The 27,551-nt window shown below is 42.3% G+C and overlaps 1 protein-coding gene across 4 annotated transcripts; it reads left to right on the top strand.

The window, feature by feature from the left end:
* The first annotated feature begins 1,239 nt into the window (after positions 1-1,239).
* dot1l (DOT1-like histone H3K79 methyltransferase) lies at positions 1,240-27,551 on the top strand. Of its 4 annotated transcripts, XM_034582460.1 has the most exons (29): positions 1,240-1,633; positions 9,166-9,209; positions 9,325-9,399; positions 9,604-9,667; positions 10,129-10,357; positions 10,574-10,668; positions 11,250-11,312; positions 11,414-11,469; positions 11,892-11,971; positions 12,204-12,272; positions 12,366-12,472; positions 14,379-14,420; positions 14,508-14,603; positions 14,739-14,964; positions 15,150-15,263; positions 16,090-16,181; positions 16,359-16,460; positions 16,889-17,026; positions 17,216-17,341; positions 17,623-18,065; positions 18,186-18,273; positions 18,378-18,527; positions 18,837-18,879; positions 19,025-19,647; positions 19,900-20,105; positions 20,396-20,469; positions 20,551-21,231; positions 21,912-22,718; positions 23,376-27,551. In XM_034582460.1, exons 1-28 carry the CDS (start codon positions 1,553-1,555, stop codon positions 22,544-22,546), a joined length of 4,842 nt encoding a protein of 1,613 aa, XP_034438351.1. In that variant the 5' UTR covers positions 1,240-1,552; the 3' UTR covers positions 22,547-22,718; positions 23,376-27,551. The 4 variants fall into 4 exon arrangements, with proteins under 4 accessions (XP_034438351.1, XP_034438352.1, XP_034438354.1 ...); XM_034582461.1 differs by lacking the exon at positions 21,912-22,718; XM_034582463.1 differs by lacking the exons at positions 20,396-20,469; positions 21,912-22,718; positions 23,376-27,551 and having other exon boundaries at positions 20,551-21,022.

Here is a 27,551-nt window from a genome sequence, read left to right as displayed (position 1 = left end):
TGGACTATTGATCCACGTTCAGGTCTGACAACATCACACACGTTTGTTATCCCTCTTTCTCTCTTTGTGTGAGTAAGTGTGGGTTTTATAAGTGTTGTTGCGTTTATATATCAAAGGTCAGCTACATATTGTCATAAGTTTGATAAGTTCATGCTGAATTCAGTATTCATAACTGTGTCTTCCTCTGATAAAAGATTACAAGAGAAATGTCTACTAAATTAAATGTGTTATTAACTGATACCAAAGTCCAGGGAGTCAACCTTTGCTGATAGGGGGGAAATACACACACTGCAACATTGCACCTCCCTCACAGCAGACGTGCCTACTTGTCTCACAAGTGTGCGTGCATCACGTCCAGGTGTAGCAGGAGGTTAGTGCCTACTGAACTGGAACACCTGAGGTACAGCAACTTATACTGAGGTGTCAAATTGCTGCTATAGATTTCGTCATGTAGAAAAAAAATCTCTTCTGATTGAGAAAGCGAGAGAGGTGTTAGAAGAGACATTCAAATGACTGTGATAATAAGTGACTGTGTATCGTTACTCTCTTTTTATCCTTTTTCATCAATGCCATTGCACTCAACACAGGCTTTTATTTTCCATAATTCATTTTAGCCACTGATTCTTATTCAGTTTCTATTTATGTTCTTTGTTTTAAATGTGTTTTTGTGTGTGAGTATATTGTTTTCTACTTATATATATATATTGTTTTTATGTCCGATGCACCAACCACACCAAGTCAATTTCCTGTATGTGAAAATATACTTGGCCAATAAAAGAATTCTGATTCTGATTCTGAGTGAGTGTGTAATTTGTCCCTGCTTGTGTTTATATATGAAACTTTTTCATTTGATTGCTGCTCATTTTACCAGGAATCCCCCGTAGAAGCGATATTCTATATATATATATGTGTGTGTGTGTGTGTGTGTGTGTGTAATTTGTCCCTGCTTGTGTTTATATATGAAACGGTTTCACTTCATCGCTGCTCATTTTACCAGGACTCCCCCGTCGCACTGATATTGTGTGTGTGTGTGTGTGTGTGTGTGTGTGTGTGTGTGTGTGTGTGTGTGTGTGTGTGTGTGTGTGTGTGTGTGTGTGTGTGTGTGTGTGTGTGTGTGTAAGTTCTACACCGAGCTGTGGTTACGCTGTCACGCATCGTGGGACGTGTGCTCGCTCGTGCTCACGCTCGCTGACATCACGGTCCCCTTGGTGACGTCTGCGTCTCCTCCGCTGCCAGTGGCCCCCTGCCATATTTATTCATGCCGGGCAAGATGGCGGCGATACGGACGAGGTGTTATTGCCAGTGGACATGAGAAAGAATTTTATTCACGCCGTTAAACCGAGTCGGACACGTTTCTACACTCGGCCGCTTTGTCTGCGTTTTCACCAAGGGACCAGCGTCGACGTCGGTTTTTTTATTCCACGCGTTTCAACGTCTCGGTGCCACGAAATGTTCACGTTGTAGCTCGCTCGCTAACCGACCAGCTGGCTAACCGAGAGCAGTGCCTAGCTAGCTAGCTATCCATCACAGCCAAGCCGCCGTGAAGTGTAGAATGGGAGAAAAGCTGGAGCTCAAGCTCAAATCGCCGGTCGGAGCAGAACCCGCAGGGTACCCGTGGCCCTTACCAGTATATGTAAGTGTTACCCCTCCAGAACCCACCCGTCACACACCCACATTTACTCTCTGTTTTGGTCTTTGTTAGCTAGCTCTTTGCTAATAGTGGCTAGCAGAGGGAGCCACGGCACGCTCGTCCGGGGAATCAGGTCATACTGGTCCAGGCGCTGACAGCCGCCGTGTTCCAGCCTGTTACACTGACCGAGAACATATTGAGCTGGTTTTCCAGACCGATAAGTCCCGGAAATAGAAAACATACAGTGTGTGACTTATCGTGTCAGAGCAGAAGTAGCCACAAGTATAACTGAGCCAGACGTTGACAGTCAGTTACAACATGGTGTGTACATAAACACACCACGTTCCACACCCAGCCACCGTGTCCTTACATTACTTGTTCCATCATGTGTCTCAGTTCTAAACCTTAATGTCTCATCTGTAACACATGGTGTAAGGACACACAAGTTGTACAATGCTGTGTTATGCCTGTTTTCTATGCCTTGGATCCACCACGTGATGCTAGTAAACAATCAAACAAAACAAATGCATATAGAAATATGTACTGTGTGTGGGGGGGTGTCCTGTGAAGTCAGTGCTGCACGTGTGTAAGGCAGTATTGTTTTCCTCGAGTGCCTTTTAGTTGTTTTCTTATCTCTTGACATGCCTACGACTGAGACCAGCTGGGTATGTTTGGTAGTTTGAACTCTCAAACATCCACCGAGCCCCTGACCGGTCTGTGCACGAGCCAGTTATAGTCACACTGGTCTAATTAGGGACTTATTTTCTCCTCCTAGTTGTGTTTCCATGCAGCAGGCTGTCAGCTCCTCAGTGTCTGGTTGCAGTTGACTCATTGGAGATCAGCGGAAAAGGAAGCGGTTGCAGGCACTGTGGTGCTTTTTAGTCTAAACAGAGCTTCTCACTTATAGTAATTGCGGTGAGACAGGCAGCACAGACTGAAAGGAAAAAAAAAGAGCAGAATTTCTCAGAATGTCTGTGAGGTCTTTCGTACATCTCCTCTCCACCCACGTGACCTTATCTGGTGGTGTAGTTAGTTCATTTCCATTATCTAGTGTGTAAATCCCATTATTCCAGCGTGAACTGAAATGGTTTCAAGTCATTGAGTCAGAGTTAGAAGTTCCCCTCCGCTTTGGCTCACAGAGTTCACCCTCCCGGTACATCACGCCAGAGTGTGATATTTGTAGCCTCGCCTATTTCCTTATGTTATGGTTGAGTGAGGGTAAACATAAGAACAAGTATGTGTGGAATTTAATATACTTTTGACCTGCATGATGTCTATTATACTGAGCCATGTGCTGAATTAGAAACAGCTGATGGGCTTGCATGTCGAGTTCTGCAATATGGAGCTTATTTATGCCCAGCTCTCCTCCTGTTTTCAAAGGGGAAAGACTTCCTCTCTCTTCGTCCCTCCTCTCATGTCCATATGGTCAGCTCTACAGGGAGGAGGGTGGAAGTGACTGCTCCTTTTCAACAATGCTATAATAAAAGAATTCACAAACACTTGCCAGAAAGTGGCCTTTAAGGGATAGTTCACCCAGAAATGATCTGTTATCTGAAGTGTTTGAGTCCACAAAACACTTTTGGAGTTTCAGGGGTAAACAGTGTAGCTGATTAGTGACCTATCTTCAGATGTAATAAAACAACAGAAAATACATAGCATGCCTCTGTACTGCTTGTGTGGTGTCATCCAAGTGTCCCGAAGCCCCAACATTCCTATCGACTCAAAACTAGGTCATTTCCACCATGTTTCAAGCCTAAACGTCCACCAGAAGTGGCTAAGCTGGAGGACGTTAGCATTTCTGAGGCTCCCTGAATGCACCTCGTCGGTAGATATCAGCGGACATTTAGGCTAAAAACTTGGTGTAAATTACGCCGTTTCCCCTCGAAATTGAATGTTGTGGCTTCCGGACACTTGGATGACGCCACAGGAGCAGTATGGAGGCATGTTATGGTTTTTCTGTTGTTTTATTACATCTGAAGAAGGAGGACTCACCATTGACTTCAATTGTATTGGATTCTGCTCTAACAAAGTTTACCCCTGAGACTCTAGAAGTGTTTTGTGGACTCAATCACTTCCCCCCCCATCGGTATAGGGGTGAGTAGATAATGACTGAATTTTCATTTTTGGATGAACTATCCCTTTCAATGTGTTTTTCCAGTCACGTTTCATGATCAGTTTTTAGCCTCGTTGAACCGCCTCCTGGCAGCAACAGATCCCACTCCGTGTAGATTCATACTTCTCTCCCACAGAGCATTAAGATTGCTTATCTCACCCACAGAGCATGGACAATGTGCTGTCTGTGTTTTGACACACACAACATGGATATTGTACCGGCTGTTGGAGAATAAGGCAGGCTGTCAGAACCCAGCCCATTTAAATAGGCTTTCTTTCTTTTTCTTTGGTTTTGTGTTTCGTCTGTTTCTCCCCGTCTCACCCCGTCTCACTAAATGACCACATCTGTGCATCTGTAAATGCTTCCATATGAAGCGCACGTCTGGTGTGGTGCAGCTCTTTGTCCATTTGGTTGTGGGTGTGGGCATTAACCAGCCCTACATAGCATTTCAAACGCACACCACTGCTAGATAAGTACGGCTGAGTGTGTTTGGGTTTGATCCTTACCTGTGGACTTCACATTATTATTTACAAGTCTGCAATTACTGTAGTAAAATCAGAGGCTTAACAGAGGCATAACATTTAGTAGGCTGTTGTTGCAGCACTGAAATGGAAAAAAATAAAATGTACCATAATAATTGCTGTCTTGTCACTGTGGTTACTGAAGTGATTTTATTGTACAGTGTTTCTAAGTTGGAGCCAGGCAGCCTGCCAATGCAGGTCAGCTGTGTTAGTCTCTGTGTCATCAACATGTGACCTGCTGTGCTCATCTGTCAAGACACATCCCCCGTGGAGCAATATGTTTGTTACCATCTGATGATGTACACAAAAGAATTTCCCACATATCTTTACTTAAAAGTCAGAAAAAAAACAAGCCCAAGTATCTTGTTTCATATACTGATGCACTGACTTAGCTGTATTTCGTGGTAGGAGTTGTAAAAGTGTGGGAGTGGCACACCTGCCTTAGTCATTTGTTCTTGAGGGCTGATGAGGTATACAGTACGTAGTGGAGCAGTGCGTGGTGTAAAAACCCCGACACCATGACACAGAGCACTGATGTAAGGAGGGACTGAATGTGGTTTCCATGGGAGGAGTCACAAGTGCATCAGTCGTACTCGTAGCAGGGAGAGAGTCTCGTGTTCTTTTTGTGTGACGCTCTCTTTCAAATCGTGTTTATTTTTAGCAACAGCCCTGTGCTGGTGTTGCTGTGTGCCGTCTTTGTGCGAGCAGGTGACCCCCCCTCTTCAACATCTCATTCGCTCGCTCTCACTCTCTTCAATACACTCACACACCTCCAACACCTTCCCTCTCTAGTATGACAGTGTTTTAAATCTGTCGTGCCTGCTGTTTGTTCAAGAAGATTTGTAGCTCCTTCCGTTTATTAGCAGCACTGCTAGCTTTTAGCTTGATAATGAAGTTAGAACCGGAACTCTGTGCTGACAGAAATAGTACAAGATTTCCTGTGTTGTCATACATCTTTGAGCGTGTGTGCGCATTCATGTTTGAGCTTTGGCGGAAGTTTGCAGAGTAGTGGCGGGCAGTGTTGAGCGGGAAGCTGCGAGGCTGTGAGCTCTGAGCCGTTAGCTGGGGCTGCTGTGCCAGGCCTCAAACAGCTGACAAATGCCAGGCTCCCCCCCCACACACACACACACACACTCTCCACAGTTTCCAGCTCTTCTCACTTTCACTTTCTTTCCTTTTACCCTGTTTTCTTTTACCCTCTGATTTCTCCTCCTCCCCTTCATTTCCCCATTTCTTCCCCTCCACCAGAGGCTCTCCTTGGCAGTGCACTGAGGAAGGAGACTGAAAGTGGGTCAGTGGGTCAGCTCCGGCAACAGGCTCAGGCTGGCTTTACTCTGGGTGTAACTTGAGCCCTCTTACTGCCACAGAACTGCACATTCCAGCTAACATTAGTAACTATAGATTCCCTATATGTGATCAATAAAATGTATATTATTACATTTTATAAAGATTTTATCTAGACTTTAGTGTCTTTTTAAACCAGTGTAACTTAAATTGGTTTCCTCAGAAAGGGTTTAAATTGGTATTATTGAGTCTTGAATTTACTGAAGCCATTTCCTGAAGGAAGGTTCGAGCTATTCCAGGTGAAATTAAGTTTAATTTAGATTTACAAGGACAAAGGTTTAACCTCAGATACATGGTGTCTGCATTGAAAACTACTGCAAAAACAGATTTGGATTATGAGTCACTCTATAATTTGTGTCCAAGGCCATTTTTACAAAGAAAAAACATTATTTAACAGTGCTTGAGCTCAAGTTTGCATTAATGGCAAAAGGAAGAAAGCCTATAACCCCCTTTGTCCAAGCCCTCATTAAAATACAGTTTTTGTACAGTGTTTTTCTATCCTTTAGATTCCACCTGTGTTTGTAAACTGACTTTATAGTTAAGAAGTAACTAAAGCTGCTTTCAGACATGCACTGAACTCCAGATAATTTCCTGAAATGTCAGATGTCTGATCAGTTGCTGCGCGTATTCTCCAGAGTTTTTCCTGCCAGCCCCCTTGCAAAAGACACTGATGTAGATAGCAACTTGGAAAGACAACATTTGATAGCTTAATTGGTAATAAGGCCTGACACCGGTGTCAATTTGCTTCAAACAAAAACATGTGATATCTGCGAAGGAATTTATACATCATGTCCTGCCTCCTGCATGCTTTCCCCATATGCCAGTCCTCACCTGAACACTCCAGAGATTATCCTGTTATTCTGAATGCATCTAACCCCAACAATCTCCTGTTGCTTTCTTCATCAGTGAAATAAAAACTCTGGAAAATGTCTGGACCAAGTTGTCAGGACATTTTCTTGATTTCGTGTCTCATAAAGTCACTTTTACACCATGCTGACTATTTTTGACAAGGCCATTAAATTAAGGCTTATCCGAATGCTGTGTCTACATACTACTGCTTTGATACTTGGCTACTGACAACACTGAACATACATGCTTGTGTAATAGTGTGTTGTAATCACTGACAGAGTTTCTGAGCAGTCAAAATAGAGTCCAGTGACACTGGTGGTTCTCAGAGTTGTGTGTGTGTGCAGTGGATATTACGCCTGTCAGATGTTGATGCAGTGAGAGGATGAACGGCTATTTGTGGGCATTGCACTGTTGTAACATGAAGCTTCGATTAAGTCATTTCAGTGTGCTTGTATATATTTTTTCTTCACCAGCCCGGGACCATCCCATTTTTTATTTGAAGTAAAATGTTGTTTCTTTAATTTGTTGTGATCATCTTTAAGTCATTAGTGGTATAATAAAAAAACCATTGAAATAGGAAATGGATAAATATATTTATTTTGCCCCATTAAAAGAAATAGGATTAAATCAAAAAAAGCAAGGTGTCTTTAAACACTAGACATGCTGCCTTTCAGTAAAAACCTCTGCCAAGGAGGTTGTGTTTTCACCCTGGCTGGTTTGTTTGTTTCACTTTCTTAAACATTGCGAGATACAGCAAATAACTTTTATTTGACTGCTGTACATCTCTAATCCTGGCTGTTATGGTATCTAGTTTGTTATTCAAAGTTCTATATGTTTTGCATGTCTCAGTTGGAATAGCAGCACTTCCTTTGGGTCCTCATTGGTGATCAGTGTTTTATGAAAATTTATAACAAAACTGTTGCATGATAAATTAGTCCGTTAGTTGAAGTCGGCTAACGAGGAAAACTGAAGTCAGGAGTCTAGTCAGTGTCTTGCAAAAGAGTGGGGGCAAAAGACTTCAGATCAAGAATTGTTTATTTGTATGAAGATGGAATTGTGTTTGGAAGGGATTTCAAAGAGTTTCAATATTCATCAGTCCACAAACTATAAATGGAGATGATTTATTTATGTGGCTACTCTCTCGAGAAGTAGGTATCCAGCTAAGATGACTGGACACAAAACAGAATGATCAGAAATGTAAAAATTAAGCCCAGAGTATCAGCTAAGGCTTAATGATTGCAGCTGGTTAATATCTCATGGTTAAATAATGGTAAATCATGGTTTGTGGTTTCATTAAGTAACGTGTCCATGGAAGGACATTACTGAGGAAGCTGCTTCTCTCCTAAAAACGTCACATGCATGCCTTAAGTTTGCCAAAGAAATTCCACAACGCTCCAGAGAATGTTTTTCAGGCTGATGAAACTAAGGTTGAATTGTTTTGGAGAAACACTCCGAACTACACATGTTGTAAACAGGCAACCGCATACCAGCGTGAAAACATCATTCCAGAGAAGAGATTGGGTGGAGGGAGAATCATGATTAATGGTTGCTTTGCTGCCTCTGGGCCTGAAGGACTCAACAACATCGAAAACCTGGGAAATAAATTCCCAGGTTTAGCAAGGTATTTTACAGGATCATGTCACAGTGGCAATTTGCCAGGTGACGCTTGGTAGAAGCTAGGTGACTGTAAACACTGAAGTAAATAGAGAATGACTTGTGGAATTGACTGAGCTGAGGCAGTTCTGTTTGAACAATGGTCAGAATGTCTCCTCAAGAATATTCCATTCTTATTCTCATTTACATGTAGAGAGCATTGTCTAATCACGGCGTCAAGCAGTTGCTTACTGACATATGTTTGAAATTACATATATGCTGTAAAAACTCATGTAGGACTTTAATGCTATTTAAGACCTATACATGTCTACATAATGCGACTAAGATCGGAATACTCCACGTCTTAAGTTGATTATTACTTTTAATCTGGTTAATATCTGAAAATTGGTGTCTATGTTAACATGTCTACTGTGCAATTAATACTCAGCCACTAGAAGCTTGTTAAAGTTTATTGCTGGTATTGGGTTTTCTGTATTGGCCTGTAGATTTCTTTTGATAATTCAAAGGAAGACATTTGAACAGACTGTTTTATGCTTTCTACACCCACCTGCTACTTTATTAAGTACATTTTAAAGGTTCAATGTGTAGAATTTAGTGACATCTAGTGGTGAAGTTGCATGTTGCAGATGAACACCTCACCCTCCCCTTCCAAACATGAAAGAGAACCTGTGGTAGCCTTCAGTTGTCATAAAAACTCAAAAGGTTTCGTTTGTCCAGTTTGGGCTACTGTAAAAAACATGGCAGCCTCCATAGAGAGGACCTGCTCCACATGTTTGTTTTTTTAGATATAAAGTGTCCATTCTAGGGTAAAGACAACAACAATTCATACAAATTAGATGAAACACACTAGTGAAAGCATCACTAGGATTATTTTATATTCAATTTCTGCCAATAGATCCCTTTCACCTAAATCTTACACACTGAACCTTTAAACCAGTGCAGTCTAAATAAACACTGAACATGAAGGCTATAATCCAGTCCACTTTTTGTTTTGTTTTTTAGAGGTGATGATACAATTTCAGCTTCTGGCAATGACCATAATTTATCGTTCTTTTGAATTTGATGGGAATGGTGTCCCTCTTTTCTGTTTTCAGGATAAACACCATGATGCTGCTCATGAAATCATCGAGACCATACGGTTAGTATTTCCAGTCTCTGACTCATGTACTGTATGTGTCCACATTCACATGTACTGTAAGTGACAGTGTCAGGTACATAATGAAAGTATGGTCTTATGTGTGTACTTTCTGTAGGTGGGTGTGTGAGGAGATCCCAGACCTCAAACTGGCAATGGAAAATTATGTTCTCATTGACTACGACACAAAATGGTGAGCCGCGGGTCACGTGACAATCTTTAGCTCACGCTGATTCTTTTTTTTTTTTAGATAATAATGAAAGGACTTGTCCAAAAAACAATGACTATAATGCACTTTATATTATGGCAAAATCACGCCTGAAATATATGTTGTATTGGCAAGTTAGATTTGATCTTATACAAAATGATTGCCTTAATTTTGTGTCTTGTGTCACAGCTTCGAGAGTATGCAGAGACTGTGCGACAAGTACAACAGGGCCATCGACAGCATTCATCAGCTAGTGAGTCTATTTGTGTGAAGGGTTTTCAGTGTTGTGTTGCTGCTATGAAACTTAAAACACTAAAAGTGGAAAATACTGTATCTGTCTACATTGAATGTGTGACTTGAATTTATGACACATGCCATCCTGTACAGTAGGTAAATGAATTTAGGTGTTTTAGGATTTAGTTGTTAATCAAGATTTTCATCAGAGCAGATGATCTCTGGTATATTGAATACTTGTGTCCAGACAAAACATTCATTGAATTTTGTTAATTTATGTTCAGTTTTTTTCAGAGAGCATCTAGTGTAAAGTTTTTCCTTTTAACTTCTGCAATAGTGGTTGAAATGAATGCTGATTTAGACATATGTTTGAATGACCATTGTAAGTTGATAACGCATAAGCGAAATGCCTCTATGACTTGCTTTGTATGTTTTTGTTTGTGAATAAGTATAGTAATGAATGTGAATCCCTTCTTATAGTGGAAGGGGACCACCCAGCCCATGAAGCTGAACAAGCGTCCATCCAACGGACTGCTAAGACACATCTTACAGCAGGTGTACAACCACTCAGTGACCGACCCGGAGAAGCTGAACAACTATGAGCCTTTCTCCCCTGAGGTGTACGGAGAGACGTCTTTTGACCTGGTGGCTCAGATCATTGACGAGATGGAAATGATGGAAGATGACACCTTTGTTGACCTCGGCAGTGGTTAGTCCGCTGTTATTTTGGGACGTCCAGGTTTCCGGAAGAATTAGAAGGTTTAGTGCAGTGGATAAAAAAAGACACCATAAGGTGTTGATTCTTTAAAAAGACAAGATGGGTAGAGTTGCAAGACTTGGTCAGGGTGTTGGTGTTGACAGCCTGGTTGTATAACTTTAGTATAAGATATGAATCTATTACTTTGAAATTGTTTCCTGTTTGCAGGAGTTGGACAGGTAGTGCTGCAGGTTGCAGCAGCAACTAACTGTAAACACTACTATGGAGTGGAGAAAGCAGACATTCCAGCCACCTATGCAGAGGTAACTACTTTTAAAACTCACAGGACCAGATGGTATTGCAGAAAGGGAGCAGAGAAACATGAGACTATAGCTGAATTCATTCTAAAAACACCACTCTGTCAAAAATACATTCCTTAGTCGGTAAAATGATGTGTTGACGCAGTGCAGTTAGATCTGCAGAAAGATTTGGCAATTTAACAGCATGGTTTGACAAAAAGTCTTTCCAATGTGGGATGTCTTTGTCTGATCAGCCTTCATACTGGTTTCAACCTTAGGATTCCGTTTTCTTTTTTCTTTTAATTTCTTTTAGCAACACACCCATGCCACTGTGCAATAAACATGTCTAAGAACAGCCTGCAAAATAGTACAAGGAACTATTCTTAGTCTAAATGTGTCTTTATGTGCAAGAAGTCTCACTTCAGTTAAACTATACGGCTGCAAATACAACTTAAAATCTCAGCATTACTTATGATTGTAAAATACACTAAAAATCTCTAGATAAGTACATCATCCTTCTCTCTTGGAACCACCTCTAGTACACACACAGAGCATTTAATTTGAATTTGTACTTGTATTATCATATGTTAAATTCTTTCTTTCAGTCCATGGATAAAGAATTTAAAAAGTGGATGAAATGGTATGGGAAGAAACATGGGGAATACACAGTAAGTTGACTGAGTGAAGTGTTAACACACTTATACTCACCAAATATTTCATAGTAGTTACGAAGGTATTCAGCATCTTTACCCTAAGTCTTTTTTTCCAGCTCGAGAGAGGGGATTTTCTCTCTGAGGAATGGAAAGACAGAATTGCCAACACAAGGTGGTAATCCAAACTTTGTCACAGGAACGGTCTGAAAGACACAATCTCCATACATTTGACACCATTAAACATTTAACTAAGTTTAAACTGATACAGGGAATTAGGAAATGTAGTCCTTGTTACCTTTCGAAAACGTTTTAAGCTGTCAGTTTGTTCACTGGCAAAAAGTATTTCGAATATTTTGGTTGTGATGTTTGGTATAAAGTCTCTAGCGCCATGTTGAATGAACAAGTTTAACTCGGGTCACCCAGATAAAGATCATCCTGTGCAGCACTTCCATTAGAAATGTTTAGATGAAATGTAATTAACTTTTCTGTCCCTTGGCTATGTTGCTAAACCTTTTCCTCTCTCAAAATGTACTATTTGCTTGGTGAACAAATGTTTTGTAGGTCTTTAATATATCCCTCTTGTCTGTCTTGCAGTATTATTTTTGTGAATAACTTTGCCTTTGGTCCAGAGGTAGATCACCAGCTGAAGGAGCGCTTTGCAAACATGAAGGAAGGTTAGTATTTTGCAGCTAAACACTGAATTATGATTGTGGATACTCCTTGTGGATTATAGCCATGGGTTGTTTAGGTGAGCTTCAAAACAGCTTCAAAAATTAAGTTCAAAGTTCGGGGGGGGGAAAAAAATTGTCCCTTTTCTTTTTAAGAAGAAACAATGTTTGACTGCACAGTGTCTAAAATTTACTACAAAGGAAATAAATCTTTATTTTGTCTGTTTTTTATTCGCAGGTGGAAAAATAGTTTCCTCCAAACCTTTTGCACCTTTAAATTTTAGAATAAACAGTCGAAACTTGAGTGGTAAGTATTACAATCGGTGAAAAATCAGATTTTATTGTTTAAAGCTTCTTTTGTTTAGTATATAATGTGTATGCATTTCTGTCTGTATTGCAGATATTGGCACAATAATGCGTGTGGTGGAGCTTTCTCCACTGAGGGGCTCTGTGTCCTGGACTGGAAAACCAGTTTCCTACTACTTGCATACCATAGACCGCACCATAGTAAGTCCTAAAACTTTTCTTCATCACTGCTCGTGTAACTGGTGATTAGAGGTGGACACAAATGCAGAGACTAGAACTACTAGCAGAGGAAATCTTGTGACTAATAAAACACTACAATGTGCCAATACACACTAGATTAGACACCAACAGTAACCTCAGCTCAAGAGGCAGGCTTCCGTAACAGCAGCTGTTATTATCCTAATGAGTCAGTCTCAGGAGTTATCAATCTGAGGAGAGAACACACAGGGTTATGCAAGGTGAAACAAGCCCAATAGATAATACTGAAGTGTGTGTCACTCTGGCAGTAGGTTAAAGTAATACCCGGTAACCAGTGGGAATCCCAGTGAGACAGCTGCAAGGCTGCCTAATAGGTGCTGGTAACAATCTGCATGTGTTGATGTGTTTTGTGTTACCACTTGACATAGACAGCTGTACAATCTGTACTCGCTCTTTATAATGTTGGTGGTGGAACTTCTTGAAATGCAACTGAAGCAGTAACAGTGTCACAGTAGGGATGTGGCTGTAGTTTTTTGTCCCTCAGAGAATGGCGTTTGGTCAAGCCGAACAGAGTTAGGCCACATGCAGACTTGCACAGACTGTACTATCAGAATATGCAGCCCACTCATTCACTTCAATGAGGCCATTCTGGCAGTGCAACAGGGGGGCCACAAAATGCATAGTTATCCCAAGGAAAGTTCAACCACGTCACAACTTGAATGCCACAATGCAGTGTTATGTGGCAAGACCCTGTGGTAGCAGTTCAAATACACATAAGCACTCATTTGTAGTGTATCTGTTTGTAACAAGAATCATCTTTACACTGTTGATCTTTATTTCCACAGTTTTTTATTGTCGAAGTAAAGGAGAAAATGGTTTGCATTGTGATAACTTTTTGTATTTCATGTGTCACCAGTACCTAAAGCAACACATCAGCGCAGCCTTTAAACACAAGGCTGAAATTTTCATCACCATTTAAATGCAGCTTTGAATGTGTTTGTTTCTTAATATGCACTAAATATATATTAGGAGGGTAAATGATCAAATGTCACTTTTGAGTCTCTTGTGTTGTGTGGAAAGTGAAAAAGCTGAAGCATGAATAAGAGAAATCACTGAAGTTACTAAAATTTATGAAATTCTAAATCACGTTACAGGTCATTTGCATCCTTTAGTTTAAAAATAGTCCTGAATGAGTTTGACTTTACACAGAGATTTCAAGTGAAGAGATATTAAGTAAAATAATATAATATTTTTTTCCTTTGTGATTAAACAAGGATTATTGTAGTTACAGCGACATTTGAAATCAGGTTCCAGACAAAAAAATTATCAGTGTGTATAAGTGTTAACGGGGACATATCATGAAAATTCCACTTCGTTAGTGCTTCTACACGTTAATTTGGGTATCTGGCATGTCTACCAACCCAAAAACTCTGGAAAAAAAACACTCGCACGTTTTGTTATGGTTCCTCTAAGTCAGAAACGTCGTGCTTGAGTGACTGGAATGAGCTTCCTGTGTATTGTGTCATCACAATACACTGGAAGTCTCCCTACATGGCCTTGGCCCACCCCCCGCCCCCCCACACTCGTTACGCCGGGTTTACACCGGACGCAGCGAGGCTGCGAGGCAGCGCAGCGCCGTTCTCAAGCGCTTTTAGACAGGGTAAAAAGGGTGCTGTTTTAAATGATCCTTGTGGTATTTTGACCAAAGTATGTTACAGACATTTCATTAAGACCCCAAGGAACCATATCAACTTGTGGTAAAATGGGCATACAATGTCCCCTTTAACACCATGATTAGTTGACCTTGGGTGAAATAATCACTAAAAATAATAGCTAAAAGCTTTCTATAATAATGTTAATAGACTTAACTAACCCTAACCCAAATATCTAATTTTCTCATCTTTTTCAGCTTGAAAACTATTTTCATAGTCTCAAAAATCCTAAACTCAGGGTAAGTCCTGCTCTTCCTCCTCAGTATAAACACAGTGTCCCTCAATGTATGTATTAAAATAAACTAAAATGGTTCATCTCGTATCAGGAGGAGCAAGAGGTTGCTCGGCGACGTCAGCAGAAAGACACGAAGGACAATAAAAGCAATAGTACCACGCCCACAAAACCGAAAGAACAAAACAAGGTAGGACATGATTTACACAACATGTTTTCAATTTTGCTATATTATGTGTCATTTTACACCTCAGTCTGTTTAACTCTGCAAGGAGAGGTTCCTGTCCTCTTTGTGTGAATATGTGTGTGTTTATACGTTTTACAGCAACAGGACTCCTGTGGGGAGGAAGAGCGTCCCAGCCTGGTGACAGTGGTCAAGCCCTCCGCCAAACCCAGGAGAACCCGGATCTTGTCCAAAGGTCGAAAGTTGAACAACAAGAAGCGCGGCCGACCCAAGAAAGCTGCCCCGGCTGCCGAGAAGAAAAACAAGAAGAATCAGAGCGCGCTGGACTTGCTGCACGCCAAGACCCTTTCTGCGGCACCCCCTCAGGGTCAGAGCTCACACACATATTCACGCACACATAATGAGATATCAGTTTCCTTCCTTCCGAACGGAACCATAAGACCAGTCATGGAAATCTTAAGCTGCGTATCACAGAAGAGACAAATGTCCTCTTAACTACATCACTGTGTATCTCATTTGACTTTAACTTCAACATGCTTACTGTGTGTGCAGATGCATACCGGCCACCTCAGAGTCCCTTCTACCAGCTACCTCCCAAGGTCCAGCACTATCCCTCTAGTCAACTGCTGCTGAGCCAGACTCCGCCTGGTCTGCAACAACTGCTAGGTAAGCCTACGAAGATGCACCAGACCTTGAACAACTCTGTCAACGAAATGCAGTTTGTGAAATCCATTTGATTAACATTGAACAGTTAAAACGACTTGGAAAAGGTGATCTGTTTATGATAAGTTAACACAACAGTCTACTCGTTTACAAATGAGGTCAGAAGGAGAGTTACAAAGCCTAGTGAGATAAAACTCGTTACCTTGACTGAATCAAAAATACTTTAAGGATATGTACACACTAAGCCATTTTTAAAATAAAAATTTCCCGATTTAGATAAATATTTTAGCTCGGAATCAGAAATAGTCATTCATGTACACTTAGCATGCACGTTCCTATGGGGATTGTAACAATAATCCATCCTAATGCCTCCTGCACATGTTGGCAGTTGCAGCATTTTTAAAATGCTATTTAGCTGCACAACAGCTGCTAGCAAAGACAGCCAGGTCAGCAGTGTTTGTCATTCATTATCCATGTTGCATTCACTGTTGGTAGTCAAGGCTGATGCCATTTGTTTTGTTCCTGAAAAGGATCATATAATAGTAGTGTTATGTATCAGGGAAAGATAAGGATTGACTGATAAGACCCATTCAGGACGAAATCGTGGGTGTCTGCTTCATCTTCTCCAAAGGTCTCTGTTTCTGTCCCACCTGACTGAAATACAATCCCAGAGTATTCATAAATAGTAGAGTGGATGTCAGCTGTAAATGTAGCCAACATTATGCATTTTAAATCAAAAACATATCAGTGTAGATGTGGCTTTCTGTCTAACTAATAATGTATTTGTGTTTTCTCGTTTCTCCCCATGTGTCTTGAATCCTTTTCGCAGATAACATCAAAGTTCAGTACATCCAGTTTATGGCCTACATGAAGACTCCTCAGTACCGCTCCAACCTGCAGCAGCTTTTAGAACAGGAGAAGGTATTAAGATATGTCATTACATACGCTACTGATTGGCTACTGCTGCAATTTTGATAAAATATATTCTAGGTTTCATGTATTCAAGTACATTTTATATATCTGCAAAAGTAATTTAAATGGCTGATTGCTCTGTTTTGGTCCATCCACTTAACTGTATTCTTGTTTATGTCTCTGCAGCAAAAACACAGGGATCTGTCGGGACAGGCGGAGCAACTCCACTCTGTCTGTCACTCTCACAAGGACAGGATCAAAGGTCTCTTTCAGACTAAACTAGATGAGGTAGGAACTACGACTGTGTTGTCCTTTTAAACACAACATTCCTATAAATTATCTTATACCGACATCCAGAAATTTGCACTTTTTTTCTATCTCCTGTCAAGTCCTTGATCCATCCTTCTAATGTTCTTTTATTATAAAGCAATTCAATCCAATGATACACTAATGCTCAAACTCTAGCATAACATAATAATGACATTACTTTGGTTACAGTGATCATACCCTGAATACACTTAGCAGGCTGATAACTAAAGCATCAGCAAAGTTGTTGCTGTTGTGAACGTGTCTGTGCAGAAAACCTCCCGCTGTGTTGTGCCTATGTGAAAAGCAAATTGCGGGTGAAGTCTACCAAATTCTCTGGACTTTATCTGCAGGTCATGTCTGGGGAAAAAAAGCTTATGTGTGTATCTGTGCTGTGTGTGTATGAGCAGCTGGGAGTGAAAGCCCTGACTGCGGAAGACCTGCTGCAGGCCCAGAAGGAGATATCGGCTCACAACCGTCAGCTGAAAGAGCAGACCAAACAGCTTGAGAGAGACATGGCCTTACTGAGAGACCACAGCCTGCTACTGGTGAGACCTCAGAGCCTTTTAGTGTTGTAACCCAAACCTCGTTGTTCCAGCAGCATATCCAGTAATTCACACCTGATACCATTCATGCTCTAGTTTTTACGATAATGGCCGGCAGTATTAATATGATTACTTTCACTTGAGTATTCTTGAAAAGCAAATAAATAACTGTAGATTTGTTTGTTTTTTCAGTTGAAGTCTCGATGTGAGGAGCTGAAGCTGGATTGGGGCTCTTTGTGTTTAGAGAGTCTGTTGAAGGAGAAGCAAGCACTGCGCAGACAAATATCTGAGAAACAGAGACACTGTTTGGAGCTGCAGGTACAAAGTCTACCTCCCTGATTCTGCCAGATCTCTTTCCAAATGCCTGAATTTCTCTTTTCTTCTACTGTTATGCTCCACATTTGCTGTTCTCTCTTTTGTCCCCTCCCTCCTTCATCTGTCGCTCTGTCTCTTCAGAGATATTTATGGGCATTAAACTTATCACCTGAGAGATAAATGAATTGAAGATTTATTGAATCACTTTTTTTCCTAGACATGTCAACATCATCACTGGATACCTGTTTTCCTGTGTAATGGCTCCCCCTGGTGTGTGTTTGTAGATCAGCATTGTGGAGCTGGAGAAAAGTCAGCGGCAGCAGGAGCTGCTTCAGCTCAAGTCGTACAGCCCCTGTGATGGCTCCCCATACAGGAAGAGCCTGGAATCGCGGTCTTCCACAGACTTGGACTCCTCAAAGCTCGGCCTGTCCTCTGCCCCAGCCCTCAATGGTGTCAGCCAAGAGCTTTCCATTAATGGCACCAGCTCACCGTGTTTCGACCGCGCCAGCACAAAGGGAGAGCTTCTTTCGCGCTACCTGCCCATCTCTCCCGACCACGAGATCGTACTACCCGCTGCCCCTGACGCTCGGCAGAGGCAGCAAAGCTCCTTCCACACTCTTCCTGACTACACACGCTTCTCCCCTGCCAAGATTGCCTTGCGGAGGCACCTTAACCAGGACCCCACTGCCTCAATGCACCTAAGAGGTCCGGGGCTGACCATGCACAGGTTGGTAGGCGCTAGAATCTCCCAGTTTTCAAAGGTCTTCAAGTTTCTCCCTAAAGAAACAAATTGCTAACTAGTGGAAGTAAAACTTTGCCATTTGTGTTTTGTTTTTATTTTTTCCAGGGAATTTGTTGGTGTTAACTCACCACTTGGAGCCAAACAGAACTGCCCCTCTCCCAATGCATTGGATGCACAGAAAAGTTCAGACAGGGTAAACATTGATCTCTCTTTTACTGGCCCGTTCAATTTCCTAACTCCCTTGTGATCTTCAGTTCTCTCACCGTCAGCACATTTTCCCTTTGGTCTCTTTTAAAGGGTTGTAAAGAGAGGAGTCCATCTGTTCAGGTTGATAACAGCATCACAAGCCTTCCAATTAGCATCCCCCTGAGCACTGTCCACCCAAGTAAACTACCTGTCAGCATTCCACTGGCCAGCGTGGTGCTACCCAGCCGAGCTGAGAGACTGGTGAGTACCCTCACGACAGTTTCACTTTGGCACAGTCACCAGTTTTTTGTTATCTCTATTAACCAATGTACTTGAACATTACTGAAAGTGTTCCTGTTCAATTTTTTGTCGTAGGACAAAGTTTTTGATAGGACGCCCTCTCGTACCTTAGTTTAGGCCACTAACATTGGTGCCCTGCTGTAGGTGTAATGATATGAAATAAGGTTTATGTACACACGTGGTTTGTACGAACAGCTATTTACTCACATTTTACATTGTTTTTATTTATGATTTCATGTCATAATATATTTTTTGGGTCCATAATTTCAGAGAAGTACTCCCAGTCCCGTCTCTCAGTCAGGCCAGACTAATGGTAAGGATTACCTCTTAACTACTCAATGTTTTCATACATTCACACCTAACAATAATGACTAAGATATTATTAATTGCTTCTGTTGTGTTCTGCATTTGATAACTGCCTTTCTTCTCCTCCTGTGTATCTTTATCCCTTTCTTTAGGATATTCATCCAGCTCAGGGCTGATGAATGGAGGTCCCCACCCTGAGGACCATAATGGTGCTTCTTCATCACCTCTTCCACACAGCAATGCTCCTCTGACAGGACCCATAGGTCGAGGAGGTCCCATCCAAAGCCCCCCACTCAGTACTGGAGGGGTGCTCCAATATGCAGACGGACCACCAAGGATTCTTCCAGAAGATGGACAAGACCGCCAGGGAGGTGAATCTGACACTGAGCCCCAGGATAGTGAACTGCGGAGGAGAATCTTCTTCTCCTCGTCCTCCTCATCCACGTCTTCCACTTCGTCAGGCAGTGGAGGCAGCGTGGCCGGAGGATCACGCCTCCACCATCACACTGGCAACTCAGCCAAGCAGGGATACCACAGTAACCATGGAAACCACCATCACCAGTCGCCTGGCACACAGTACACACACACCCCCACACATATGCTGTCATCACATTCCTCTCACAGCCTCGGCTCTCAGGAGGGACGCAAGCGTGGGAGACGAAAACGCAGCTCTGCGGGGCCTGTCACGGCCAGCGGATCCCCAAAGAGGAGGTCGTTCCCTGGGCTCAGCTCCAACACCCACTCCTCAGGATCACCACTCAACATTAACACCATGGTGAGTCACCACAAGCATTTGAGATGGAAACCAGCAGGGAGCAATATGAAACTATTTTGATTGTTAAAGTGCCGATTTGTAATATATTATGATTCTATAACGTTGCATAATGATGACAATAATACTATCAGTCATAGTCACTAACATAAGGCCATGTGCTGCAATAATTTGACTTTACAGGCAGGTGATTATTCTCAACCCAATATCATCCATGAGTGTCATTTAGGTGTGATCATGTCCTCATCCCAACAGGTCAACAACATCAACCAGCCTCTGGAGATCTCTGCCATCTCCTCACCAGAACAATCAAGCCGTAGCCCCAGTGGGCCTGACCTGGACCAGCCTCCCATCTTGAAGAGAGAGCGGCCCTTGGAGCTCAATGGCACAAGTCGTTACTCCTCACCCCCCAGCTCGGATGACGATGACTCAGGATACCCTGCTGACAGCTCTAGTTCTCGGTAATAGTCATTATAATTAGTACAGTACACCTGCTGAGCTGGCCTTGTTGTGAGGTTTCCTCTATAGCTGCAGGATATTTTTCTCTTTTCCGAAGTCTTGTTAGTTGTGTCATATCCAGATGCCAACTGCAACATGTCCCCTTACTTTTATTGCAAATCAATCATCTAATTTGATGTTTTAATAAAAAAACATGACTTTGTGTCATTTGATTGCATCAACTCTTGCAGTTTTTATTATGTTCACACACATTTTGAAGCCTCCTGTTACTGAGTTTGTCTTTTTCCTCCAGAATTGAAAGAAAAATTGCAACTATATCCTTGGAGAACAGGGATGGACCAAGTAGATTAGGGGATAATGAAAGAGGTACGCTGAAGAAAATGTTTGAATTCACGTTAAAATAAAAGCTTCTTGATGTCAACTGTTCTTTTTATCTTCCACCACCAGGCAGAAAATCTGGTAGCAGCAGTGGAAACAGCACAGGTAGTGAAGGCTCCTCTTCATCCTCCTTGTCCTCTACCAGCAAATGGAAATCTACTTTTTCACCTATATCTGACCTAAAGCAACCCAACTCTGACCTTAGACAGGGGGGCTCCCCTTTCGGCATGGGGGGTTCCAGCCGGGGGACAGACTCAGATTCTGACCACAAACAACAACATCAGCAAGTGAGAAAAGGGAGTGACGGAGAGTCGTCCAGCTACATGACCCCCAATCCCTTCCTCAGTCAGGAGGCAGGGAGCCGAAGTGGAGGCAGCGGAGCTCAGGGAGGCGGCAGCTCTGAACAGCGCCAGACCCACCAGAAGCAGAAGACCCCCCGTGACTGGGATCTGAAGACGAGCAGCAGCCTGGCCAGTCAGAACCTCTTCATCTCTGCAGCTGCTACCAGTGGAGGGGGAATTCTGAGTGGGAAGGTGGGCGGCAGCCCTGTAGCAGTTTCCTCAACCACGGGGTCGTCTGTGGGACAGTACCTGGGGTCCCAGTTCCCGCTTGGAGGGGCATCAGTGTTACAATCCTTGTTCGGGGCCCAGACAGGCGGGTCCACGGTGTCTGGGACCCCGCGGCTCGTCAACGGACACTCTGCCATGGGAAGCTTCTCCAGTGCAGGGCTGGCAGGGGGAGCGGCTGGAGGTGAGCATCGCTGATTAAATTATCACGTATAGTTTTGTCTCTGTATTGTTGACCAGTCAGAGTGAGGGCTTAGTCTTAACCAGGGGTCTGAGGTAACTGACCTGGTAAGTGGAGGCCTACTGCTGCTGTCATTCTGTCGGACTCAGTCTGACAGTTTGACTGAGTCTGTGCTGCTTCGCTTTGTCATGGACTGGCTGCTTGAGTGCTGCAGTTGGAAACACCCTTGGAAAATGTTGCACTTTGTCCAATTGAATTCTTAACGACAGTAGAAATCTTTAATTGGCCATGAATCATAACATGTTTTACCCAAGTCATACTTTACTCCTTTGTCATTTTCTATGGGTGTATCTGTAGGAGTTGTACGTCAGAGTCAGTTCACCTGTAAGTTAAAATCTACCCAGAAAAATCAACACTGTTGTGATTAAGTTTGATAAGATCCTGAATTGGCCCTGTGGATTTGGTTTTGTCCGACCACAGCCACAGTGGACTGACTCAGTTTGCTTTGTGTGTGCTTGTCTAAAGACTCGCTTGGCGCTATGCACAACCTGGCTCAGTCCTTGCTTCTCTCTTTGTCCCCACTCCTTCTCGCTCTCTTTGCTACTATTATCTGCCCCCCACTCCCCACTCTCCACTCTCTCGCCCTGCCTTCCCCCCTCCATTTTCTACTGTACGATTTGCAGGTATATTTCACCACGTGGTTCCAACAGTGTCCTCCCATCAGTTTGGGGCAGCGCTGCCCGCTTCTGGAGGCCTCGGCTCTCTGCTCAGTCTCTCCTCCTCTTCCTCTACCTCCTCCCAAACCCAGCAGCGCACCTCCCCCCAGCCGCCCTCCACACGCCTGACCTCCGTGTCTTCACCTCTCCCGCTCTCACAGGCTCAGCACAGCCGCACTCAGTCAGTGCTGCACAGCCCCTCTCCTCCCACGCTGTCCCTGCCCCCTCCACCGCCCCTGCACAGCGTCCCCTCCTCCTCAGCACCCACGCACTCTGACGCCCCACCATCGTCCCGGTCAGACCCCCTCTACTCCTCCCGTCTCTCCCATTCTTCTCTCCATCACCAGAGAGGACAGTCATCCCTCTCTCTCTCCATCTCCTCCTCCACCTCTGCTTCTGTCTCTGCTGCCGCTACTGCCTCCCTCTCCTCTTCCTCCCTGTCCACCTCCTCCTCGTCTCGTCCATTCACAGTGCACTACTCCCCTCGGCTGCCCCCTCCACCACCGGCCACAAGCTCAGGTGGTGGCGGGAGCATGTGGAGGACTCAGGGCATGCATGGAAACTACATCACCTCCCAGCTCCCCGGCTCCCGACCTAGATAGGGTTTTGGGGGGGGGGGGGGGAGGTGGGAGAATGCAGAGGGGGGGCGGGAAAGGGGCAATCAGAAGGTGGAGAGAGGCAGAGAATGAGAGAAAGAGAGAGACTGGTAGGGAGTGAGAGACAGGAAACCTGTTTTTCCTGTGATCCTACAAGCTGTTGTTCTGATTGAACAAGGTAAGACAGATTTAAGGTTTAAAAAACGATCCCCCAAAAAAGTTGGTAAAACTCAAATGAAATATGTTTGTTCAAATTAAAGTGAATAAGTTATATTAACCCGATTTATTATTATAAACAAATTAGGGATGCCAAGTTGGAGAAATTCACCCAGTGGATAATAAACTTGTGTTGGATCAGTTTTCATAATAACATAAAAGGTCTTTTAGAAGTTTTGAAGCTGTCATTGTAAAGTTTGAGCTCTGCATCGCTTTCTCGTTTTAATTATCTTTTAACTCAAAAGGCTGATCATCCTTGACGATAAACTCTCCTCATCATGTGATAAGACTCTGTCTAACTCCAGTATCAGACTCAATATTGATAATTAGAGCCACCACTGATAAAACGAAATGAGCCAAAGTCTTATGTCTATAAAAAAAAAAAAAAAGAAGAAAGAAAATAAGCTGTGTACAACCGACTACCGCGGCAACTCTAGAACAAATTGAATTCATTTCACATCAAATTTTTCTAAGACTGTTTTAGACTGTGTGTGCTGGATGATACATTAGGATTTTGACAGTGTCATGATTTGGTTCTGTTTTGACTCATTTGTTTATTTGTTGTGTTGAATCTATTAGCCAGTGATCACTCATGTGTTTTTCTACTTTGCTCCACCAGGTAACTGATGAAAACTACCTCAACAAAAAATAAACTATGCAAATGTCTAGGTGCGGACCAAGGCACTCTCCTCACTCACTGGTGCTTCAAAATGTCTGCACTACCCAACCGCCTGCAAGACCGGCCTCTGTAGTGGGATCTCTGATACACATTCTCACACACATACATACATACATACACACACACTAACCAGCACCACCACTATGGTTAGCTTGAGCAGAATTCATTGGTACTGGTCATGTAAATGTTAGGAGTGTTGTTAGTGGATTATGCTGGTTTGAGCTCAGTACTGGCTGCTGCCCAGCACTGGCTGCTGCCCAGCACTGACTGACCTGAATGATTCTGTGGTTTAACATTAACGCCCTCAACATTATGATAGGTTGTCATTTATTTGTCTAAGTCACGACTATAGCAACTAGTGTTCGGCAAAATAATCAGTTCTGATTGATTTTATGTAACATTTAACAACCGATAAAAGCACACAGTCCAACTTTCTAGAGCTGAATCTCATCTGGTGTCATCCTCTGTCCAAATTTCAATTTGTGTGTGTGCACACATTAAAAGAAACACACACAGGCCAGTTCACTGAACTCTGCTCACATGTCATGCAGCCTTCCCTCTCTGCATGCGTGCTCTATTGCTTGTTTTCTTCCTTCAGTAAAATTCGGTGTTTGTTGAAGCATATTTGACGAACTGAGGAACTTTATATTTTGGTCTAACTTCACACTGGATAGTAAGATAGTTACTAGTGTAGCAAAAACACTCTGGCTGGATTATTGACACCCCATAAACTCCGGTTATGTGAATGATTTGCTCTATTTTTATCTTATTCACTTTAAGGTCTGCCATTTTTGACCCACAAAACCAAGAACTAATATCTCTTTTCTTTGCTACTAACTTCAGCCAAACCATTTAATTCACATTGTGAGTAATGGAAACTGTTTCAGTGTTTTATCTTCTAATATGAGATATTTAACATATCAATGAAAGTTTCTCTGGTGACAATAATCAGGTGCATGTCACATTCTCTAACGGACACATGAAGAGTTTGAGAGAAAATCAGTGTGTAAATTAACCTTTCACATAAAATGATCTGACGTCAAACTCACTTTGAAAATTTGGTGAATCATTTCCAGGGGTGACAAGAACACTGAGTCGGACTCATTAGCACAGTACATTTTAATGTTTATTTTAATAAGACCAATGGAATTTGATTTAATGAGATGGTGCTCTGTGTTTTTTGTGTATTGTTAGCCACACTTATGGAATCCCAGGTCAGGGGGGCGTGGCTGCACTGTTAAGTAAAACTGAATCCAGGTGTAAAAGAAAAACAGTAAAACCACAGACAATTGAACTTATTGTATTTGTGAATATTTCCTCCTCCGGTCAGTTTGATAAGTCACACTAATCTGTGGAGCCACAGCAGGAATTTTTAACTTTTCTTATGCTAAACTTATTCATATTTATCTCTGCTGTCGCAGGTTTAAGCAAAATGTGGGTTTATACATTTTACAACACAGATACACACTCATGCATGCAAATCCTCACACACTGGGAAAACACATAACCACGACAAACTACTGGACTCTTTTCACACCTTTTTGTTTGTTTTTTATTGTGTAATTTGTTATTTTTGTAAACAATGTTTGTACTGTGAATGTGATTCATGCTCCAACTGTATAGTTGTGTATAATTTAGATGATTATATTTATGCCATCAGTCTCTTCTTTTGCCTTGGTATTTGTTTTTCTCTTTATTTTTCTTTTTTCTTTTAATCCTGAATTGTGTCGACAGTGTAGAATGCAATAGTGTGTGTACTTGACTCAGTCTGAAAACCATGGTGCTAAATTTGGACTGTGCCTGATTTTATTTATTTTCTATTAGTGAAAACATAAAAACAATTCGAACACTTGGTGCTGTACACAGGGACGTTTATAAAAGCCTTTTTTTAGGCATTTCCTTTTCTCATATTTAATATGCTTTTGTCTTTGAACGCCTCGTGTACAAGTGTAGACTCCATCTTAAGATGGATACTGTGTAAACAGGGGCCTCTGTTCATGTTTCTCACACAGCTGTTTTAACATGTGTCCGGCCGCTTTCTCAATAGTAAGTCACATATCTGTAGGTTAACAAGACACACTGATTTTGTACATATGTTTTTTTTTCCCCTTGTATGTCTCCAGCATAAAACAGAAAGCTATATAAGATAAGTCTCTATATACAGTCTATATGTATAAATGAGTAAATATATATATATATAAGTCAAAAGGGGTATTTTGGTGCTGGCATTGCAACCCCTTAAATTCAACCTGTTAAACAGGAGGCTTGAAGCCGGGGAGAGCGAAGCTTTGCCACCGCAGGACCTTAATAGACGGCGTCTTAAAAACACACGCCACAGAACTAGAAACTCACAAACTGTGTATTCAACACACAAAGGTGCTGTGACTTGAACATAACTAGATTCAAGCTCTAGAACTGTTATCTCGATTTTTAGCAGAAGTTTTCATGTCGGTTTCTTTTTATTTCCTTTTTTATATATATATATATACATATATATATACATATATATATATGTGTATATATACACACCAACCCAGATTCTGCAGGAAAAATGGTGCTTCTGTTTCCAAACGACAATGAAATCTTTACTGGTGCTTAAAGTGAATGTCTTACTGACAAGGCCCTCCCATGTAGAGTAAGCATACTGTGAGACATGCTGATGTAAAACACTTGTGTTAGCGTGTGTGTGTGAGCAGCAAAGCTTATTTTTCTGATAGTGGGATACACTTAAGCTCAGTGTGTGTGGTTTTATGTTCCCACTTGATGGTGCATATCTAAGGGAAAATTAGACTAATAATAATCAAAGCTTTATAGTAAACTCCTGTCCTGTGCACTCACTGTGCGAACATGAGCGTGTTTTCAGAGAGACGTTTTAGAACATAACTAGAGACAATAGAGTCCGTTTGTTACCAGCACTGAGAGCTCCTTTGTAATTATTGTCTGACGTTATGATTTTTCTTATTCTTGATGTTTGATACGATTACAATTACATGTTCTGCTTCTAACTGTGTCTTCAGATTCCTGTCGGTTTTTAATACTACTTGTTGGACAGACAGCACGGTGCTCTCCTTCACTTAAAACAAGGAAATTGCAGCTATTCATACGAAAACATTGCTCTTCCCCTGTTGTGCTGCAGGGTTTCATGGGTAACGATAGTCAACACGAGCTCGCCTGGCGGCTTTCTGGATAATACAGTCTAACCTAGAGAAGTTTCTCTCACATGGAGGGGGGGTTTGTGATGTGTGTGACGGTGAGAATAGTTCATGGGAACACTTATTTTACACAGATTTGAACCCGCCTCTTGTATAATCACTGAAAGGGGTGAGGTGCTGTGATCAAAGTCCTTTGATGCATGAGCATGATTGGACCTTAAAGCTTCGATGCAGTTCTCCAGCTTCATCTCCATCCTGGTACATGAATTCTCGATAACCTGTGAGAGCTGTAGAGTCGAGGCCGTTTACTCTAAATCCTGCCAAAGGTCTGAAACTCAGGAACTTCCCAGGATGCTTGTAACGATGCAAAAGATTTAAACTACTGCACGCCACGACTTAATCGCACCACACCATCTCGTGGCGCGATGAAGTCCCTCAGTATTCCCCCCCCCCAAACTCAGGACCAGGACAAGCTCCTCATTAAGTGCATGTCAAGGTAACAATTTAGTCAGGTCTCCTCAGATCTATTCTCACTGTCGCATACATGCAGCCTCTCCGGGGAAACGCAGCTTTAATTAGCTTTACACAAGTCGTTCTGATCTGGAGAAGCTGTGACACGGCCACGACTTTCAGCCTCTTCCTCATCTCACAAAAGCCTCTGTCTGATATGTCTCTAAACAAGGAGGTTCACCGTCCTCTGTTGGGTTGAACTGATGTTAAAAGAGCCGAGCGTGAACCGCAGTCTGTGTATTGTGATCTCTGATTGGTGAAGCCAGGGCAGGTTTGAGGTGCAATAACGGCAAACCTATTTCCCAAAAGGCCCCGGGTTTTCATTGAAAACTTGTTACTGTTCGGTGTTGGTGCTTTTATCCTAAGATGTTATAATGAAACAAATGGAATTAATGGGTTTTTTTCTGCGTTTTATGATTATTAATAAAAATGTTTCTTATAATATTTGAATTCA

Source organism: Hippoglossus hippoglossus, chromosome 4, assembly GCF_009819705.1.
Source record: "Hippoglossus hippoglossus isolate fHipHip1 chromosome 4, fHipHip1.pri, whole genome shotgun sequence".
In the NCBI taxonomy this organism is placed as follows: Eukaryota; Metazoa; Chordata; class Actinopteri; order Pleuronectiformes; family Pleuronectidae; genus Hippoglossus; species Hippoglossus hippoglossus.
This window is presented reverse-complemented; position numbering and strand designations above follow the sequence as displayed.

Coding starts and splice junctions, on each gene's coding strand:
- dot1l (XM_034582460.1), top strand. CDS start 1,553: ATGGGAGAAAAGCTGGAGCTCAAGCTCAAATCGCCGGTCGGAGCAGAA. Junction 12,473..14,378: donor ATACCATAGACCGCACCATA/GTAAGTCCTAAA, acceptor CATCTTTTTCAG/CTTGAAAACTATTTTCATAG. Junction 15,264..16,089: donor TGGTCTGCAACAACTGCTAG/GTAAGCCTACGA, acceptor TCCTTTTCGCAG/ATAACATCAAAGTTCAGTAC.